Below are 22,816 nucleotides of genomic sequence, written 5' to 3'. Positions count from 1 at the left end.
TGTTGTATATTTCTTGTTACTACCATAACCTACCAAAGAACAAAATAAACTCCCCTGCTGCTGACGACCGCAAAGGAAGGTACGCAAATATGCAGCACCACGCCAAAAAGCCTAGTGCAGTGGGGCCAAATATTTGTCGTCATCAAGGAATTAAAGTGCACCTGTGCCCATGGTATTTATATATTCTCAACAAGCAGTACCCTCCCTTCATTACAAACCCTTATTGACCTTTGTAGCTATAGTCTGCAGAAACTTTTCTTCAAAGTTTACAGACACCCCAAATCTTGTTTTTTCTTATCTTATTTTCTATGGCAGCCTGCTAGCTTTCTAAACTAAGTAACCAGCAGGTTCTTGTAAGTGGTTAGAACCTGACCAGAACACATCTTTAGCTTCTCTGTTGTGACCACACCAGTGTGACTTTGAAATGGCGCTACTTCAGCACCTTTTCAAAGCTGCAGATCAGTGTGTTTTGCATCAGCGATTTCATTACAGCTTGTGACTTCATTCAACAGAAGTGAATGCACGTTGCAATTAAATCGCAGAAAAGTAGTGAAGGAACCATTTTCCGAGTCGCAACAATTTGAAGGAAAATAGGATGTAGCCTTTCATGTGATTTTGAACTGTCAAATCGCATCAGTGTAAACAAGGCCTTAAAGTGCAAATAAACCCAGGATCCTGCATTAACTATATCTCCCACAGAACACACAACATGGAATTATTTTAGTAAATATAAACAGCTAAATATCTTTTCTCATCAGCATATTATAGCAGTCTTGTGACTTATATCAGTGTCGGGCTGAGCACTGGTTAAAGCTTGTAGGTGGATTTTTCATTCTCCTTTGACTGTCCTATGAGGCTGCATGACTCCTGACGCTCTGTCTGGAGAGTATAGATCGGCCCTATGCTGATCACATACACACTCAGAAAAAAAAAAACTCTAGCTCTGTACTATTAGGAAATGGTTCGGGGACTGTGGAAGAAGGGGAGGATCAGACAGGACCAAGCAGCATTTTTACACAATGCACAGTTTTAACCCCTTAGGTTCCACAGAGAGTATAACAAGCATGCTTCGCTGCATATATAGACTGATTTTACTGTTGTGGGTATAGTAAAACTTTAACCACTTCCCTACCGGCCACAGTATATATCCACACATCACGGTAGGGAAGCAGTTATACCGGGATCATGGTTGAGGCTGCAACCATGTTTACGGTGTAAGTTTTTTTAGCCCCAGTGATTCTCTTTCAATGTAAAAGTACTCCAGGGGCTAGGCAGCCACTGGAATACGTTTACAGGTGGGGGAAGGTGGGGGAAGGTGATCCCACCCCCCTCCCGCTACAGCTCTCTCCAGAGCGATCAGGGAAGTCCAGTAACGATGTGGCCGGCTCCAGCCTTAGAGTGAGAGCCACTGAAGCTGTTCCTCCCACTGCGTAACTTCAGGAAGCGATGACTATTTTGCTTGTCTGATCGGCTACATTAAAGGCCAAATGAGATCGGGGGCTCTCCAAAAATAGTATCGGTCATTGCTATTGCTGATGTTTAAATTCCTTTTGACAGCAATAAAAGCGATAAAAAAAAATGCCCCCCCCCCCCCCCCTCACTATGGCCTTTTCTAAAAAAAATGTATATGTATATATATATATATATATATATATATATATATATATATATATATATATATATATATATATATATATATAAAATATGTTTGGTGGTTCTAAGTAATTTTCTAGCAAAAAAAAAAAAGTAGATTTTTACATGTATGTGAGAAGTGTCAGAATTGACCCGGTATTGAGGTGGTTAAGGATAAACAACATCGTAGTACAAGCAGCTACAGCGGTATCGAGTAGGCAAGTATAACATGTTTGTTACATTTTGATAACCTGTGAAAACCTGCATTCAACACTCCTCTACCACTACGTCTTGAAGTTTCATTGCCAAGAATAAAGGATTTGCTATTGATACACTTTAACATGTATTAATAACATTTCTATTAGGATGGTTATAGTTTTTCGCAACAAAGTGTTCTAAAAAGATGAATATATACAAACTGGACAATGTCTGCTGTGTATTTTCACAAGTGTACTGCATGTTTTAATGAACTGCATTGGTACACAGGTACTGTTAGTTAACAAATCAAATATAGAAATAACATACTTGCTGAAGCATCCCAAAATTTGATCGATCCATCTGCATGGCTAGAATAGAAAAAAAAAAAACACACACATAAACACAAGTACTTTTGATTAGCAGAAAACATTCTGAACGAAAATAATCAAATATTAATCATCTGTTTAAAGGCAGAATTGGATTAAACTAAGAATAAGTAACTCAGTCTTTTCATTTCAGTAGAGAAGAAGATCTATAGGACAATAGTGGGGGATCCATGATCCTGTAGTTGAATAAAGTTTGTAGTAAAGTTCTGGAATGCATCTTGTATTTTTTGTATATGTAGGAAACTTGATTGTCAATCGTCTGTAAATTCACAGCTAGTTTGGAAAAATACGATTTTTACAGTTTTCTGTAAATTTTTCGTAAAATTTTTTACTTTTTTCTTCAAGCGGGTTAGTGTTCGGTTGTGCAAGTGTAAGAACCCCTTGACAGCTTGATGCAGCATCCACTTATCCAGGCAGAGCTTTTTTCAGGTACTGGCACCTCTGCCAAAAGAGACTGGAGAAAGTTGTGATTATATTTAAATAGAGCAGCTGTTGCTGGCCATGGCGTGAGCAGGTGGTCGTATTTGTGGATATTGCTTGTTTAGTTCAGGCAGTCCCAATTTCTCTCAACTATCCTTTTTCTCTGTATCCCTGCATTGATAGGAACCCGATGCTTGTCTGGTGGCAATAGCTCTGTGCGCCCCTGAGATAACCAGTGGTTCTGTGGTATTCTGCTCTTCTGCAGCTGCATTCATCCATCTGGTACGGTCAAAGGGGGGAATTTGAGGTTGGTAGAAGAGCACTGTACTGGGGGAGGGGGGACATTTGGGGTATAAGAGTGTCATTTTGGTTCCAAAAGTGACCAGTGAGGCCTGCACTCTGCACGCAGCGCATGTCAGAGCACTGCACGTGCCACACTCTTGAACCCTGCATGTATAACACTGCCCGTATTTATTGCCCCCTTAAGACCCTCCCACTGTTAGTGCAGGAGACAATATGGCTGCCTCTTGAATTTTTTTTTCTAACCGATTTGGAATTTTGCATCAAAGTACTGTGTAACAATCGCAAGCAAAGCCTGTGGCACTGTCACATTGAGCTCAACTGTTTTAACAGGTGATGCCGCCTGTGAAACTTGTCACGTCAAGTTAAAATTGACACACTGGGGGCTATTTACGAAAGGCAAATCCACTGTGCACTACAACTGCAAAGTGCACTTGAAATTGCACTTCGAAGTGCAGTCACTATAAATCTGAGGGTTAGATCTGAAATGAGGAAAAGCTCTGCTGATTTTATTATCCAATCATGTGCAAACTAAAATGTTTTTTTATTTTCCTTGCATGTTCCCCTTGGATCTACAGCGACTGCACTCCCAAGTGCACTTTCAGTGCAATTTAAAGTGGTAGTATATCCAAAGAATTTAATAAAAATAATATTAGGATCTCTTTTCTCCTTCCATTTCCACTGAGTCTACAAGTTCAGAGTCCATTATCCCGCAAGTTGAAAACTGAAATCTGACTGCTTCCTCTCTGTGTCATACGGCCTGGAAAGACAGCTGAAGTCTTTTCTCTTCCTTCTTGCAAGATAGAAGCACCCCTCACCAAGATAAGTAAATCCCCGGACCAGTAATACACTATGAGGATCTCTTTTTCTCCTTCCATTTCCACTGTGTCTACACGTTCAGAGTCCATTATCCCGCATCTTCCAAGTTGAAAACTAATATCTGACTGCTTCCTCTCTGTGTCATACGGCCAGGAAAGACAGCTGAAGTCTTTTCTCTTCCTTCTTGCAAGATAGAAGCACCCCTCCCTAAGATAAGTGATTGTACACTGGGGCCGGCAGGCTGATGCACAAGCTCATCTGACCTCCTTAAAACCGGGGTCCAACGATTTGGTAAGAGTCAGTATTTTTATTTCTTCAATTGAATAGAAGGATGCAAGTTTCTTCAAGATGTTGGGTTAAAGTCTGCAGCGATTACTGAACTTTTTCTTGAAAATATCTGGTGGTCAAGATTTTGATATATATATATTTGAGGACTTTGATGTTTCAATTATCCATATATATTGTTTATTCGTTTGAGTTTAATATTTTTGTTCACCTGGTCTAGGGTATTTTTAACACACCCGTTTTTTAAATTAATTTATGGTTTGATACATTGTTATTCACTCCGTTGTGATTGCACAATTTTTAAAGATTGGGGTTGCGCGCTTATTTCTTTTTGTATGTATGTCCTTGAAGTTTAAGTATTTGAGCTTTTAATAGGCAGCAGCATCCCCCTTGTTTATTTACATTCACTTTTTCACTCATATTTTTTACATCTTTTTCCTCTATTTAAGAGGACATATATTAATATATTTTTTTCACTTGTGAGTGGGTTTAGTGCAAAGTTTTTTCCTCTTTTTTATTTTCACTGTTTTGGTAGACACGAGTGCCTGAAGCTGGCAATCTCCTGCACGGACACATCCTAAAGCCGCTTTACTGGTCCGGGGATCAGAAATCCCCTGCAGCTTTCTCTCCTAAAAGGTACAGATAGGAGGCATTCTGATTGGTCGACACTGTCACATGGGCGGCACCAACCAATCAGAACATGAGTAGCCCGTCCTGTCAGCGCTGGAGAAGAGGAGAAAAAGTTGTGGGGATTACAGATCCCCCGGAGAACGATAAAGCAGCTATATGATGTACAGCGGGATGGGGAGGGGATCCAGTGCAATTTCACCTCACAGATTTTCTGTAAAGATGAACTTACACTTTACAGGTACATTCAAAAATTGGCACAAAAACACTGTTCTAAAATGAAACAAACTTAATACATTTTTCATAAAAGTAAATACAAAATGTAAAAATCAAGATTTAGGACGGGTCCCTCTATCTATACACATTCAGTTGTTTACAATGGTTAGAGTTGATAACCACTTTTGACTTTTTCAAGGCTAATTTAGCATATAACATATACTTCTCAAAAAATTGCTTTTGAAAGATTACTGCGCCAATACAAGTGTGCCATAAAATATTACAACAACTGCCATTTGATTATCGAGGGTGTTTGCTAATATATATATATATATATATATATATATATATATATATATGGGCTCAAAATTCCTGAGCTACTAGCCAGGCCTCAAGAGTTACTTGCCACCAGTTGCCCCACCTAATTCATACACTGCCCTGCGCCTAATTGCACCCGTAAACACGCCCTCGTAGATTATCTCATGGAATGACAATGTTTTATGCAGAATCAAGTTACAAAATTAAATATTACCAACAACAACTTTAACAAAATGGGACAGGGCACTGGGGGCAGACCAGAGGGACAGGGCACTGGGGGCAGACCAGAGGGACAGGGCACTAGAACTGGGTCTCTTCCCCATTCTCTTGCTGTCTCCTCTGCAATTCCCATCCATCCTCTCTCTCCCATTCATTTCATCATCAGGAGCCTGTGTGTGCAGCTCCATGCTTGCATGTCCCCACTTCCCCCTTTTATTCAGGCTGGCAGAGAGGAGAGGAGCTGCAGCACAGCGGGAGGGAGTACAATCCAGCGCTGAGATCCACACAACTGCACAGCCATTGACACCATAGCACAGCGCACACTGCCAGCGCACAGCACACATTGAGAGTCTGTTCACAGTGCTCAGGCTAAACTGTTGGACACTTACATAGAGCACAAGGAGAAGAAAACTGCACAAACTAGAAGGCTGCCGCTCTCATGTCAGGGCAACTTTCAGTGAGCGCTGCACCGGAGTGGTAATGTGTGCAATCCTCCACCTCACTCATTACTTTCTGCTCTCCAGCTACATTGTTCGGGGCCCGGGGGAGGGGGGCAGGCTCAGAGAGGTCATACTATCAGGTCCCATGGCTTAATGAGAATTGTAAGTAGAGCACCTGTGTACTGCTCTGCCTGTGCGCGGCTCACCAGACTACTTTTCCCGAGCATGCACCTTTCCTCTTCGGCCGCCAATCTCATCAGGACTCAGTGTAGGCACAGATTGGAGGGAGATTGGTCATGCTGCCCTGTCATCACTCGCCCCCAGCTTAAATCCACTCGCCAAATGCTAGTAGGCGAGTGGCAATTTTGAGGGCTGTGTGTGTGTGTGTGTGTGTGTGTGTATATAAATGTATGTATATAAATAATATGTTTGGGGGTTCCAAAAATTACTGATTTTAACTTGTAAGCAACAAATGTCAGAAAAAGGTTTAGGCTCCGTTCACATCTTGGCGTATCGGACGACAATCGTGGTAAAATTGAGCAAACAGAATCACGGGACGCCTGTCACCCAAAAGAAGCTGTTGTACTTCTTTTGGGCAATAGGCATCCCACAATTCTGTTTGCGCAACTTAACCGTGATTGTCGCCCAACAAATCGCGGCAAAAAAGAGCCGTGTTTAGGGTGCTATTGAAAGTGACAGGGAACGCACCGGCGTCCCACAATTTGCTGCTATTTCAAATTGTGGGCAGAATCGCGGTGATTCTGCCTGTGATTTGGAACACAGATGTGAATGGAGCCTTAGTCCATGTGGTTAAACTGACCTCATTTACAGACCTAAGTTCATTCATTTGATCTAAAAGAACCAAGACATATTGTTCCTCTTATCCCAGCGCTGGGCAATGTTGTGATAAACTTGGCAGGCTGCCTTTTTTTGACAGCTGCCAACTGTGAGCAGAGAACAGCTCTGCACTGAATTGTGGAAATTCCGGATTAAGATTGTGAGGGTGTTGAATCAAGATTGAGATTTTTTAACGATTAATCGTGCAGCTCTAGTGTGTACTGAACTGAAACCTGAAGGGAGGTGGCAGCTTGGTGTTTTGACAAGACTGTAATCTTGTTCTTATATGTGAGTGCATACATAAAAATTATTTTTTTATATATATACACACACATACATACACACACACATTTTATATATATATATATATATATATATATATATATATATATATATATATATATATATATATATATACACACACACACACACACACACACACATACATACATACACACACACACACACACACAAATACCTATACACACACACACAAACACACACACACACACACTTGTGCTCATAAGTTTACATACCCTGAAAGAATTTCTTGCCCATTTGTCAGAGAATATAAATGATGACACAAAACCTTTTCTTTCACTCATGGTCAGTGCTTAGGTTAAGCCACTTATTATCAATCAACTGTGTTTACTCTTTTTATATTATAATCACAACAGAAACTACCCAAATGACCTTGATCAAAAGTTTACATACTGCCCCCTTTAACATCAATGACAGCTTGAGGTCTTTTTGAGGCTCTTCATCCTTTCAGATGGTAAAGCTGCCCATTACTCTTGGGAAAGGGCCCCCAGTTCCAGTAAATTATTGGGCTGTGGTGCATGAACTGCTCCTTTAAGATCTCCCCAGAGTGGCTCAATGATATTGAGGTCAGGAGACTGAGATGGCCACTCCAGAGCCTTCACTTTATTCTGCTGTAGCCAATGATAGGTCGACTTGGCCTTGTGTTTTGGATCATTGTCATGCTGTGCCTTTGTAGCTCGCACATCCCCAAAACATCAGCGATTCACCTCTGATCCTTTCATCATAGGCCTTGTTGACTCCTCTCCAAATGTAGCATTCATGGTTATGGCTAAAAAGCTAAATTTTGGTCTCATCACTCCAAATGACTTTTTCTCAGAAGGTTTGAGGCTTGTCTCTGTGCCGTTTGGCGTATTGTAAGCGGGATACTTTGTGGCATTTACATAGTAATCGCTTTCTTCTGGCGACTTGACCATGCAGCCCATCTTTCTTCACGTGCCTCCTTATTGTGCATTTTAAAAACAGCCACACCACATGTTTTTAGAGAGTCCTGTATTTCAGCCAATGTTATTTGTGGATTTTTCTTTGCATCCCAAAAATGTTTCTGGCAGTTGTGGCTGAAATTTTAGTTTGTCTACCTGACCGTGGTTTGCTTTCAGGAGAACCCCTCATTTTCCATTTCTTGATTAGAGTTTGAACACTGCCGATTGGCATTCTAAATTCAGTTGATATATTTGTATATCCCTTTCCTGTTTTATACAGTTCAACTACCTTTTCCCACAGATCCTTTGATAATTATTTTGCTGGGGGAGGGGTGGAGTCAAAGAAAAGTGGGGGCTAGACGAGATTGGAAAGTGCCCTTATTACCTATGAAGAATTACTATGAAGATATTCGTTGATAGATATTATGTGATACAATGGCAGGAAACCTCCAGCTGAAGCAAAGTTGCTGTTGGCCTGTAATTGGACACTGTGACAGGCCATTTAGTTGACCAGTCATATGTTCCCTCCTAGTAAAAAAAAAAACCCACAGGCTGTCCAAAAAAAAATGGTCTATTCAAACCTGCACACAGCAAGAAATATATGCACTCTGACTGACACTAGAAAGACTCCCAGGGTCTATATTATCTAGCCTGTTAACCAGCCAGTGACTTGCCTGACATAAAACCAAAATAAACCAATATTTCCAGGAGGAAAATTGTACATCCCAACTCCTAGAAGCTATGCAAATAACAGAGTTGCTCCAGTGTGGAGGGAAGGGGGCAGAGAAGATGGCTTAAGCAGGGGCTTCCCCCTGGAATGTCTTGTTTTTAGATGTACCTATAGAGTCTTACTCCTGCAGATACCCTATACACAGTAGGTGATGATTCATGACAGAGGTGCGTCCTCCAAGGAACGAAAAAAACCCCAAATATTTTAAACTTTTGTTTGTACAAAGGCTTTTTTTCTATTGCAATACTTATTGCTTCCGATTGCACAATGCCAGACAAAAACATTGACTGGACAAAACCAAGGTAAATGGGATAGTCAGGAATAATATCACTGTTTGCAACATACCCTGTAATAATTATCTCCGGATAACTCTGTGTGCCAACGCCCCAGTTACCACCATTGATAGGCCATTCCTGTAATAAGAAAACAACTCATAAAATCTACCAGTCATTGTGTGTGAACATAATAGAAGTTGAACAAATTGCCAAATTGTTTGCATACCTTTTTACTGTAACCCTGTCGTTTTTGCCGGGCCCCAACAAAATAAAGTGCAGGGATAAGGTCTGAGGGGCAGTCTGCAAAGTACTCACAGCACGTTACAGGTGACTCATGTATGCTCAGTGGATAAGGGTTTTCAAATATAGGATATCTGTAGTTAAAAAAAAAAAGTGGCTTTTAAATACACATACATATTCCAATCACAAATCTGGGCAATTCAAACTGAGTGCCTAAAAATATACAAATAGCTCCAAAGTTACAGGCAGCTGAATTTATATGCGGATATGAACTTTTCCTGTAAAAGTAGAGTTTGGCCCGGTTCCTTCCCATTGGTCCTTTGGTGATGGGTGAATTCACTGACCAATAGGAAGGATCAATATGCAGTGAGGGTTCACTTCATCCTATACTTATATTTGTTTTTGACAGTTCCTGGTGAATTGATTCACCAGCTTTTTAGCTCTTTTGGTCTCTGGTGCCTAGACATTTAAACATGAATTTTCAAGGCCCACCAGGCAGCCATGGTCCTTTCAGTGGGTGCACCCTTTCTCGCAGAATAGTAATTTAACAATAGAGGAAGGAGGAGCGAGTCTCTTTGCTGCAGCATAAAAGTGATACTCAGACAGGCAGAGCCACAATCACTGGCATAGAATTTTTATCTATCGGAGTCCACCAGAGATGCTAGTAAGTACTGTATTCAGACCTCCAAAATCCTATGTGAGATATTAATTTTTTAATTTAAAAAGCACTGTGTAATTTTTTTTTTTAGCATTTTCTATCACAAAGTATACATAGGTATGCGATTGTGAATAACAAAATCTTACCCATTTTGTGCAAGATCTATAACTACTAAATCTTGTTCTAGAAGTACAACAACAGCATAAGGGTCCTGGAAATCTGTAAAGCAAATAAAACACATTTAGATATACAGATATAACCTTTTCAGTGTTAAAAAATACCATATTCTCAAGAGTGCCCTTTGTGACCAGGTTGCTGGGACAATGGAATAAATTATACAAAGTAGTATTACTCTACATATATTAAAGTGGAATTAAAGGCAAAAAATAAATAAAAAATTGCATATTTAGTCTGTCATTAGCATTAACATAGCCGTTTTCCCCCCCCCCCCCCCCCAAGCCCCTCTAAGGGTCCTTTCACACGAGTGATGATCCGCCCTGTGAACATCCGCTTGCTCAGCGGGGATCGCTCCGTTGATCCCCGCTAAGCCGGCAGATGACAGGGCGGTCCCTGCACACTGTGCAGGGGCCGCTCTGTCAGATCTCCGCTCTCCCCTATGGGGGAATTAGATGAACACGGACCGTTTGTCCATGTTCACCGATCCACTCTGCAGACGGATGGAGGAAAAGGATTTCCCCCCGTCTGTAGAATCGGACCATAGCGGGGACGGATGATATCGGGTGTCAGCGGATGCTCTATTCCATAGGGATACATGCATGTCCCTTTTTTATCCGTACACGGATGGGTGAAAAAGCAGACATACGGCCCGCATGTCTGAAAGGGGCCTAACAGTTTTATAACATGTTGATCATGCCTGTAGATTTGAGTTATCTTCCACTTGCCACAACCCAAGTTTTCCAGCTTAGACACTGCCCTGACGGGTCAGTATTTGGCGCATTATAAATTTATTAAATCAATCAATCAATCAGCAATGGGTTAAGCTACAGGGATTTGGGCAAACCATATTACACTGTCAGGGGGTGCTTGCAGTGGTCAGACTTTAGGATTATGGTTTGCCCTAGGACATGAGGGTGCACTGTGTAAGGACTATAGAACACCTCCTCTCCATAACACAGGGATTGTTCTGTAGCTCACAGAAGAAATGGGCAGCCCTAATGAACGGTGCTTCAGATAACACTGCAGAGGTCACAGGAACTTTCAAGATAACTGGAATTCTGGCAGCATAAACCGGTATTTTTTTTTACATATCAAACATCTTCTGTTCATTGACAAAGTAAACGTTGCAGTCTGATTTCATTACAACAGAGCGAGTAGCACTCTAACCCTATAAAAATCACTAAGCATGCAGAGTCTTTACTTTTCTTTAATCTTTTACAACCCCGATTTCATAAAAGTTGGAATGCTGTGTGAAATCTACATAAAAACAGAATGCAATGGTTTGCAAAATCTCAAACCATATTTGTTCACAAAAAAAAAAAAAAAAAAAAAAAAAAAAATTGAAAACATATCAAATGTTTAAACTGAGAAAATTTACCAAATTAGGAATAAACTAGTAATTCTGAACCTTATGGCAGCACCATGTCTCAAAAAAGGTGAAAAAGTTGTGACAGGGCCATGTTTACCACAATGTAGCAACCCCTTTTATTTTAACAGTTTGTAAACATCTGGAAACTAAGGAGACCAGTTGCAGGAGTTTTGGGAGAGGAATGCTGTCCCATTCTTGCCCGATATAGGATTCTCACTGCTCAACAGTCCTGGGTTGTTTTTGTTGTATTTTTAGTTTCAAGATGCACCAAATATTTTCAATTGGTAAAAGGTCTTGACTGCAGGCCAGTAAAGCAACCAGACTCTTCTGTGGGGTATGATGCCGCTCAAATCCGACCCAGTGCTTCAGATGTAAATATGACTGACTGTGTATTGCCTCAGCCTGTGCTGCTCTGGCCATGCCCCCTGACATGTTTGCCCCACCCACCGGGGGAAAAACATGACAGGGAGCGTGGAAAGAGCACCGCTGGCTAAGGCCATACACGGCCATAGCCACATCTGAAGCACTGGGTCGGTTTTGTGCAGCGTCCCACCCCACATATGTCCACACGTCTGAATTTGTGTCTAACACCTTCTCCTGCTTTCTGAATACACTAGGTACACCTGTTATCCTCCAGCTTCGAGCAGCGCTTCAAGTCCACACATGATTACCCACATTCTTCTACTACGAAAGCCATGCTGTAGATGCAGTATGCGACTTAACATTTTCCTTCTGAAGTATGCAAGGCCTTCCCTGAAAAAGGTGTCATCTGTCTGCTCAACCCATATGCACTAATGCACCTCCATACCATCAGAGGTGCAGATTTTTAAACTGACTGCTGATAACGACCTGGAAGGTCCCTTCTTTTAGTCCTGAGGACCTAGTTGTGGTCAAAAATTTAAAGTTTAATTTTTGGATAGCACAGAGAACATTGTTTGCCGACAATGACTTGTTAAGGTATTCGTGAGCCCATGCAGTGATGTTCATCACAGAATCATGTTTTTAATGCAGTGCTGTTTGCAGGCCTGAAGATTGTGCCACAGAGATTTCTCCAGATTATCTGAATCTTTTGATATTAGGTACTGTAGATAATATATTAAATAGGTTTTGCAATTTTACATTGAGGAATATTATTCTGAAATTGTTCAAAATGTTTTAGATGCAGCTTTTTACAGATTGGCGAACCTCTGCTCATTTTTACTTCTGAGACACTGACTCTCCAAGATGTTCTTTTTATACCCAATCATGTCACTGTCCTGTTGCCAATTAACCTAATTATGGTGCAAAAATATTCTTCCAGCTCTTCCTTTTACTACATACACATTTTTTGTTGCCTTTGTCAATTTCAAAATTACCTTATTTTTCCCATTAAATTGTACATTACACTCAGTTAAAACATTTTAATGTTTTTTTATTTTCTATATGGGTTTATGAGATTTGCAAATTGTGCACTGTTTTTATGTAGCTTTTACACTGTATCCAAAGTTTTTTTTTTAATTGGGGTGGTAATACTTTGCCTATGTTGCAGCTAGATGTAACTTAAAGGCAACATTTTTTCCCCTCTTTTTGGCTAGAGTAATGGAGAGATTTTTGACCCCCTGTCTTTTTTGCCATGTCCCATAGGGGGAATGACCCTTCACTTCCTGCTCCATAGTCAAATTAGCAAGTGGGAGGAAATCCCTCCAAAGTGAGAGAATCCCAGCATGACACCAGGATCATCAGAACTAGTGTGCCCATTGGAAAGTTTTTCGTCTATTACTAGTCTGATGGCAACCCAAAATTTGGGATTTCACTTTTGATAACGGTAAAGAGGACAAATAGGGAAGATGACTTTCCCCAATGGGGGCACAGACAGCAATAAAAACGGACAGGTGTTCTAAGCCCTCTCCACTCTATACAAAATGAAAAAAAAAAAAAAACCTTTATACTGTAAGCTGGTGCCAAGACCACTTCCCCAGATTTCCAGAATTAGGGGGGCTCCTTTTTTTGCAGTGTCCTATGAAACCATAACATGCAGCTATCACAGCACACTGTATTCAACTCCAGTGTAAGGCGGGAAAAAAAAAAACTGTCTTCAGCTTAAATCCCAGCCCATTAAACACCTCTGATCTGTTTCATCCATACATGGCTTAATCGTAGAAGTCTTGTGGAGCCACCCTTGCATGCAGGAACTAGAGTTGTGTGTCTCCCTGGACTGAGTACATCAATAGAAACACACTAACCTGTAGCCCAGCTCCAACCTCCTCCGCCCCATCCCTTTTCTAAGCGGATTGGTTGAAGACTACACTGTCCACTGTTAACTCATTCCTGTAAAGATTAGGGGGCAGATCCACAAAGAGAGTACGCCGGCGTATCTACTGATAAGCCGGCGTACTTTCAAATTTCCTGCGTCGTATCTTTGTTTTGAATCCTCAAAACAAGATACAACGGCATCTGGGTTAGATCCGACAGGCGTACGTCTTCGAATCTTAGATGCAATTCTTCGGCGTCCGCTGGGTGGCGTTCCCATCGTTTTCCGCGTCGAGTATGCAAATTAGCTATTCCCGACGATGTACGAGCGCCCGTCGCATTCTTTTACGTCGTCTCTAGTCAGCTTTTTTTAGCGAAGAGTTAAAGCTGCTATTTGGTGGCGTACGCAATGTTAAGTATGGCCGTCATTCCCGCGTATAATTTTAAAAACATTTTTTCGTTTGCGTAAGGTTTAGGAGTGTGTCTATGGCAATGTTTGACCATTCTTTCAAAAACGCATTTGTGAGGTCAAGCACTGACCCCACAGAAACATGCAAAAAAATAAACAGCGGAAGGGGCAAATACTTTTTCACAGCACTGTATATCTATACCTATCCCTTTGAAGCCAAGCAGTTTTGCCAGGATCAGCTACACCCATGATCCCAGTATTTAATTTTTGATGACTGACTTTCCAGTAAAGTGAACTGATCACTTTAACAGGGCTCAGAGGGACCCCCAAATAAACTAGCAAAGTGTGGCAAGAGATGTTCACAGGAAGCTGTGGCTCAGCTTGGGTGCCCCCATAGCAAGCTGCTTGTTGTGGGGGTCACTCAGGAGGGAGTGGCCAGGAATACCAAAGAGGGAAAAGAGGTTATGGGCTGCTATATGCAAAACCACTGCACAGAGCAGGTAAGTAAACAAGACTTTAGTATCACTTTAACCATGAAGCCTCTTGTATAGTTATCTTTCTGAGCTGAATCATTAAATTACAAAACTCCATTTAACAACCGTAACCAAATTAATACAATTTTTTGCTAATAGACACTTGAATTTAACTTGTAAAGTGTTTTTTTTTATAATAAACATGTTATTATTATTTGACACTCTGCAGATTTTGTAAGTTTGCCCACTTACAAAGAAATGCAGGGTCTTTCATTTTTTATCATTGGTGTATTCTAAATGATAGAGACAGTATTATCAACCAAAAATCCAGAAAAAAACACATGATACAAATGTTATAAATTGAGTTGCAGTTCAGTAAGCAAAATAAGTATTTGATCCCCAAGCAAAACATGACTTCATACAGGGGTCAGCAACCTTCTTCCACTTAAAGAAGAAATCCACCCCTAGCTTTTTAGGCTGTACTTCTAAGGGCCACAGGAGTGCAATTTGTTTTGCACTCCTGTGACCCGTTTTCAGTGGAGAGCGGTTCTCAGTGCAGAGATGATGGGGACAGATGTAACATCGGTTTGATGCTGCATCCACCTAGGTAAGTATGAATATGCAAAAAAAAATAAAAAATACTTCTGTTTTAAGGGCCGGATTCAATGTGAATGCATGGAGGGCCGCATTCACCTGCTAATGAATGAAGATAATATTAATTCTAACATAGTAATATTAACAGTACAGGTTTACCTTACTTTAAGGTGCTTCACTAATACAAAGCCAGTTCACCCTGCGCATGTGTCTGGGGATTCAGATTTTACTGCCCCCCCCTGGCACCCAAGGGTAGCTGACGCCAGCCCTGCCAGATAGCATGATCTGGAGATAGGGTTCCTGTCCCTAGGGAAAATGGGGTCCACATCCCTAGGGAAAATGGGGTCCCTGTCCCCAGGGGTGATGAGGCCCCCCATTGCAGTATCCTATGTACCCCCTATAGCAGTATCCTTTGTCCCCCTTTACATCACTTTGCCCCCTCCCTCCACAGCACATTTCCTGTGTCCCCCACACCCATTTACCGTAGTGTCCTCTGTACCCCCCCCACTATAGTGTCCTGTCACCTGCATCCCCCCCCACAAACACACACTGTGTAGGTAGAACTCTCCTACCTTACATAGGTGTAAAGCGGAGGTCGTTATCACAGGGCTGGAACTTAACAGACTGGTCATTAGTTGCTAGGAACTGCAACCAATTACCTCCTGTTTAATGTAAAAAGTTAACTCCAGCAGTTCCCGCCCCCATCCAGCTCTGTGATCCCAGACGCTCTGAGGACAGCAGCGAAAATGTCACTGACGGGCCGGACATTCAGCGCTGGCAGGGCGCTGCAGGATTTTAACCCATGGCAACGTATTGTGTTACCAATGGTTTGTTTGGTGACCGACTGTCCCAACTGCCTTGAGATCATTTAAAAGCTCCCCCCTGTGTAGTTCTGGGCTGATGCCTCACTTCTCTCATGATCACCCTTACCCCACAAGGCAAAATATTACATGGAGCTCCAGACCGAAGGTGATTGATGGTTTTGTATTTCTTCCATTTGCTAATAAATCACTCCAACAGTTGTTTCATTCTGACCAAGCTTCTTGCCGATTGTCTTGTAGCCCCATTCCAGCCTTGTGCAGGTCTACAATTTTGTCCCTGACATCCTTTGACCGCTCTTGCCATGAGCGCGAGGTTTGAATGGAAGAAAGATTCTGAAGACAGGTGTCTTTTATACACATAACGCGGTGTCGCTAGGAGCACCAAATGTCTGTGGGAGCTATGATTATTGTTGGTTGGTAGGGGATCAAATACTTATTTTACTCACCGAACTGCAACACAATTTATAGCATTTGTGTCATGTGTTTTTTCAGAATTTTTGCTTGATAATCAGTCTCCATCATTTAAAATACACCTATGAAAGCAATTATAGACCCCAATTTTTTTGTAAGTGGGCAAACTTATTCCCCACTGTGCTCACCTGCTTTATGTAATAGTTTTGCACAGAGCAGCCCCAATCCTTCTCGTCTGGGGTCCCCCACCGCATTCCTGGCTCATCATCTTTGCAGTGTGCCACCATAGGAAACAGCTTCTTATTGTGACACACCTGTGGGCTTGATCCTGAGCCACGCTGCCTGTGTCCATAAACTCCTCACAGCAGCAGGAGCCAATGGCTCCCACTGTTAATAATCTTCAATGTGAGGAGGGAGAATGATGTTCCTATGGATCAAGTTCGGGCTCAGGTTAAGTATAAGGGGAAGTTTTTTTTTTTTTTTAATCTTAACACAGAGAATGCATTAAGGGAAAAAACCTTCTGTCTTTAGAACCACTTTATAATCTTTTTCAACTATGCAATGAGAATGTCTGTCTTAACAATACATTCATTCATTCGTTTATAGTTAATCAAGCAGGCCACTTGAACTACATAGTTCTAATTCCTACAGCAAATTGTTCTGCTGTAGTACAATTTTCTTCTTCTTCTTTTTTTTTAAATGATTCAGCCTTTAGAACGGCGTCAGACCTGTGGCCGCATATAAAGTATTGAAAAAAAAGCAGCAATTACTTGTGTGAACAGTAGATGGCTCTCTTGTGCTATGCCTACAATATGTTTTACTAACATTTATACAGCACATTTATAAACACTTAGCTTTATTAATATTCAGTGCAGTGCCAGCACATACAATGTATTACGTTTGTTTGGTTAATATCAGACATTAGCACATGTTAAAACAGCAAGTACTAAATTAATGGGCAGAACCCCATTTTGGCCTTCTTTTCAGTTTTTAACAGACTATGAATGACCTTTAACATAATCTAAATGCAAGGTCAGGCAGAAAATCTGTGGATTTTGCACCTACCCTGCAATACAGGTCAATCGGGTTGGTGCAAATTTCAGCAGGAAAACAGAGCTACTCTCCCAGGATGGGACAAAAATGTAATCTATGAAAATACTGATAGCCATTGCCAGCTTACAGATGTCATACGCAACAAAGCATCCACCTGTGATAGGCAACCTTTACAAAAAATGTTAAGTGTATTTTGTGCGTGTACTCGAGAGAGGAGCCGGACTGCAGGAGTTGGGAGTAGGCAGGCCTCCCCCAGAGGCAATCTGCCACCTTTCTCCATGCCCTCCGCTTTGAAGCCCAACGGGGCAGAGGGACTCTCTATAAAGGGAGTGAGAGGATCTAGCCCGCTCAACCAGCCCCGTTAGTCCTTCGCCTCTCTAGAGAGACCGCGTGGTCAAAGTGCGTGCATGTTAACCCAATTTCAAGTGCGTGTAAGTGTGGTGTTTTTTTTGCGGGAGGGGGGTGGGCGTACTAAGCGCAAGCTTACCTCGCATAGCACACCCACCGGGAGCCGGGCTGAGACCACCAAACTCAATTCACATGTAGCAGGGACTGGGATCCGAACCCTTAGCTGCAGAGGTGAATGGCTTGTCAGCGCAGTGCCAATCGCGTTGAGCCACCGCAGCTCCGGCAACCTTTACAAATGATGAAAGCACCAGCTTTATTCCTATCCTCGAATGCATTTACAGCCGTTTATCAATTACAGTATTGAAAGTTTCAAAAACTGAAATAATGCCCAGTTTCTAAAATGTTGCCTGATTGACTGTATATTTAGCTCTGTTCAAGTACAAACCATTGGGCTACCACAGGAGGCGACTAGCCTTTTCAAAAGCTTGCACCTTACAATACCCCTCTTTGCATGTGTGCCAAGGTGGAAAATCCTAATCTGCTTGCCTAGGTCTTATTTCAGAGATGGTAAAGAGTAGTTTGAAGGACCAAGTTGTCATGTTTATGCCAATTGATGGCATCAGGCCCTCTTATTGGGTTGTAATACAATATTATGTAGAACCCTACCCTAGACAGGCAAAATTTAATGATTGACTCTGCTGTACTCAGTGGAGCAGCAATTTTCTAGGTTTGGCCAGGTATTCCTAAGCTTGGTGGCTGATTTCTCCTGTCTGCCTCTGGAAGAAGCTTCCCTAGATCGAATAGGTGAGTCAGCCACTAAAGGTTTGTATAATTTATCTGATCTCAGTCAGTCCCTGGTAGGGGGCACCCAAAAGGTGGCTCGGGAGAAGATAAATGTTTGGGGGGGCCTGTTCGGCAATGACATTCTCTGGGGCTGCTGCTCTTGGGAGGCAGTGTTTTAAAGAGCTGCTGCTAGGCCTTAGCATGTGCTTAGCTAAGGGCCTAAAAGGACTTGGATCGGAAAAATTCTAAAGATATGTGCTAGAGGGAATCACCTGTGGAAGCTGGACTTGAGGACTCTCCCACTGAGGAGCTGGGTGGATGACAGCTGTTCCTTGACATTGAGTAAAGCCTTTGCCTAGAACTCCAGGTGTGTACGTTCTTTGGGATTAATACCAGATGTTACTGCTAGGGACTGCTCTTCACAGAGTCTCAGATTACTGGCTACCCCCTCTGCCTCCTGTAAAAGCTGCTGATAGAGGATTTGTGAATGGAAGTCTAAAGCACATACCATGGAAATTGCTGACTTTTCAAAATATTAAAACATGCAAACCTATTTTTTTAAAAGTGGCATTCCTGGATGAATCTAATAACTGCATCTAACCCCTTTCTAACACTTATATTAACTACCCTGTAGATTGGGCATCAATAAATGGCAGACCACAGTCCGGATCTAGACCTGAGGCAGCTCCATTTAGAAGCTGCTTCTTTCTCCTGGCCCCCGCTACTGTCATTCTCAAAGCAGAGCTGAAGGCAGGATAGTAATTGACAAAAGTCAGAAGGCACAGCAGCATTGGATGGAGGGAAAAAACGGGAAGTGAAATGGAAGAATCATGGAGGCCATTTAAAGAGTTCTCAAAATGTGAGCGAGAACATATGAATTCACCCATGAATTAGAGTTGCAAGAAGCACATATCCTGAGAGAGCTGGTGAATATTTGAGCCATATCTGCCAGACAAACAATTTTTCATTAATAAGGGTCCCCTGAATTCAAGATTTGACCTCCTCGTAATTCAGGCAGGGTATTTCCATGCATGAGCGACAGTTTGTTTAATAAACTATGAAGAGGTGTGCTATAAGAGCATGGCTGTGTGGAGGAATATCACTAACTGGTTTATAGTAGAGAGGTTCCCAAGGATCCTTTTGAATATTACTTTAACACCACAATTCAACAGTGTGTAGACCCTAAACCAGAGATGTCTCACCTTTGGATAAGTTCATAACATGGAAAGCATAGAACCCTTTCTTTAAAAAGCACAAAGAAGAACATTAGGGTTGCACCGATACTAGTATTAGTGTCAATATCGAGCATTTGCAGGAGTACTACTCCTGCAAATTACCTGATTCTTGATCCGATACCTGGGAAGTCAGGGGTGATCAGTGCAGCGGTGGGGGGAGTTACAAGCACCGATCTCCCTGTATAGATTTCAATAAAGCAGCTGACAGCCACTTCTCCGCCCCTCCCATGGCTTTCAGCTGCTTTATTGAAATCGATACAGTGGGAATCAGTGATTGTAACTCCCCCCACTGCCGCACTTATCACCACTGATGGTCCCCCTCTGTGCTCCTCCTCCAGTTCCTCCCCCCCGTGTGCTCCTCCTCTAGTCACCCCCTCTGCTCCTCCTCCGGGCCCCCCCCCCGTTCCTGATATATCAGGATGGGGAGCGGAGGAAAGAGCCGGGAAAATCTGTCATTTACAGGCTCCTTCCTTTTCTGAATGAACAGAGTCAGTGATCACTATGTTTACGATTCTTCAGTTTATGAATGAACAAAAGCCTCTGTCTCCTGTCCATTTATCTTCAGTGCAGCCGAGGCTGCAGAGAAAGGGACTGGGGAATATCTGTCCTCAATCCCTTTCTCGGTCTCAAGGAAGAGATGTCAGGGGTCTGTTTAGACTACATTTTACACTGTTATACAAGCTGTACAATCACTACATTACATTGTAGCAATGTGTGATTTCTGCAGTGTTGTCACATGAAGAGATGTAATCAAATATTTACAAAAAAAATGTGAGGGGTGTACTCACTTTTGTGAGATACTGAATAAGGAGGAAAAACAAACACACACACCACACTGTGCAAACCTGCCAGTTTGGGGCAACATATGAACAACTTATACCCATTTTCCATCATGGTGAGTCATAGCATCATAGGGTTAAATAACCAAAACTGCTATACGCTGTGCTTGAGGAGCATAACATAACATAGCACGTTTCGATAATTAGTAGATGTAATAGTGTACTGTGGAAAAAATAAGTACAACCGTAACTTCAAAAAGCTGACTTGCCTCCTGTAGTAGAAAATTACCTTTTACTTGTGTTGATCAAAAAAAAAGAAAAAAAAAAAAACATAAATAGGAACTACCTCTGCAGCTGAAGGAGCCAACTGAAAAAAAAAACACCCAAAGCTGGCATCAGACGAAGCCTGAACATCCACCTACTAAAGCTTTCAGAATGTATGAAAAGAAAACCAGATGGCTGCCTTGCAGATACGGGAGAGCCCGAGATGCCAAAGAGCCCAAAAGGCACTAACCTAACTAATGTAGTGTGCTTAGAAAGACTAAAAGCTTAGAGTTTTAAGCATTCACTTTTTATAAAGCATTGTAATAGCAATGCAAATTGTTGTTTTTGCCAAATATGATTTTATATTTTGCCCTTATGATTTTATATTTTGACCATATAATAGCACTTTAAATCATGGTCTGTCAGCCATCGAATAGTGGAATTAGAATCTGATTCACCCTTACCAAGGACCATCAGCAATGATGGAGAGTCGGATTTTTCTGAAGAAGCAGTGGCTATGAGAAACTTTCAGAGCCCGAACTACATTAAGACCATCTTACCACCTTAGGTAGGAAGAAGTTCCGGGTCTCATCTTGTCCTTGTGCAAAACCAGAAAGGATTCTTTAGAGGTTAATACCTCAAAGCTCAGATACTTGCCTCACAAACTATGGCACCAGGAAACTCTGCCTTGTGGGTGAGCGGATAAGCCCTCATTCAGACGAGGCGGACTCCGCCGATAAAGAGTCCACCAGCTCAGCAGGAGATCTTTCCACTGATCTGGCGGATGACAGGTCCCTCTCTGCTCACTGAGCAGGGAGGGGCTTGTCAAACGCCGCTGTCTCCTAAGGAGAGATCTGATGAAAATGGACAGCATGTCCGTTTTCATCAGAACTCACCCGATTTTAGCGGATCTCACATCTGATTTTAGCGGATCGGGTCGGATGTCAGCAGACATGTCACATGACATCGTTCAGGTCCGCCAACGATTCGACCATGTGGAAAGAGCCTAAAGGAGTATTGCAGATAGGTTCAGGAACGTTTGTAAATAGCAAAGAGAACCAAATTCAGACCCCAGAGAGTCACCAAGAAACAAACAGGGCAAAACACAGGAGGCACCCTAGACAAAAGGTCTTGCAAGATTTCAAATGGTCTGCCCCTTCATGGTTCTATGGACCAAAAGCTGGTCCAGATCAATTATTATAATGCAGGGTTTATATAATCAGGCAGTACTTTACAAAGTAAAGGAAGACAGTATTGTTACAATTCAACACAAGAGGATTAGTCTACACTCTACTCGTGAGAGCTTACAATATAAAAGGGAGGGGCAAGTGGGGCAAGAATTGAGGGACAAATTGATGGAGAAAGTAATTTTTAAGTGGTGGAAAGATTGGCTTCCTTGAAGAAATGCATTTTCAGGGATCATCTAAGGGTGGAAGGAGAAGGCAACAGCAGAGTAGGATGCAGACCATTTAGTAAAAAATGCAAGGTTTCACCCCATTCAGAATTTCCTAAGGAGAACATCATGCAATATATGATCATCACATACTCTGATAAACCTTGTTTAACTAGGAACTTTCTAGTTTTAAGCATCAGGAAAATAAGCGATTTAGAGATGCCTGGGCTTCAGCCATGCAATTAAAACCAGTGAGTATAAAGCAGTATCGTAAACTGGAAGATTCAGATAATCTTGAAGAGCAAAACAATAAGGGTCCCCCAGGAGTCTTACCAGGTCAGATGGCCACATATGCCTCTGCCAATATTATGACAGCAGAATAGCCTCCATCTTTTGAAAAATATAATCTGGGAGTGGAGAGTTTAAAGTTTCTCCTTGGGAAGAAAAACTCAGGCTTTAGTGGTGTCTTGGACTAGACCCAGATATTCCAAGCACCGATTCTGTTCTAGTGCCGATTTCTGAAGGTTCAGGATTTCTCTGCAAATAGTGTGCAGTCAGTGTTATATGAGCTGACAGTTCCCTCAGTGGAAAGTCATCTATATATCCCACAATGGGATAGTGTCCTAAAAGCTCAGTA

General features: G+C 41.9%; 1 protein-coding gene across 4 annotated transcripts in view; it reads right to left on the bottom strand.

The window, feature by feature from the left end:
- Nucleotides 1-22,816, bottom strand: part of STXBP5 (syntaxin binding protein 5) — a 546,297-nt gene that overhangs the window by 137,696 nt on the left and 385,785 nt on the right. For all 4 annotated transcript variants that reach the window (XM_040350878.1, XM_040350875.1, XM_040350876.1 and 1 more), the window contains exons 11-14: nt 9,988-10,060; nt 9,170-9,317; nt 9,014-9,081; nt 2,158-2,198 (exon numbers count right to left, since the gene is read on the bottom strand). In XM_040350878.1, the coding sequence (XP_040206812.1) occupies nt 2,158-2,198; nt 9,014-9,081; nt 9,170-9,317; nt 9,988-10,060 (330 nt within the window). The remainder of the gene's footprint in view (nt 1-2,157; nt 2,199-9,013; nt 9,082-9,169; nt 9,318-9,987; nt 10,061-22,816) is intronic.

Source organism: Rana temporaria, chromosome 4 (genome assembly GCF_905171775.1).
Source record: "Rana temporaria chromosome 4, aRanTem1.1, whole genome shotgun sequence".
NCBI classification, from domain to species: domain Eukaryota; kingdom Metazoa; phylum Chordata; class Amphibia; order Anura; family Ranidae; genus Rana; species Rana temporaria.
This window is presented reverse-complemented; position numbering and strand designations above follow the sequence as displayed.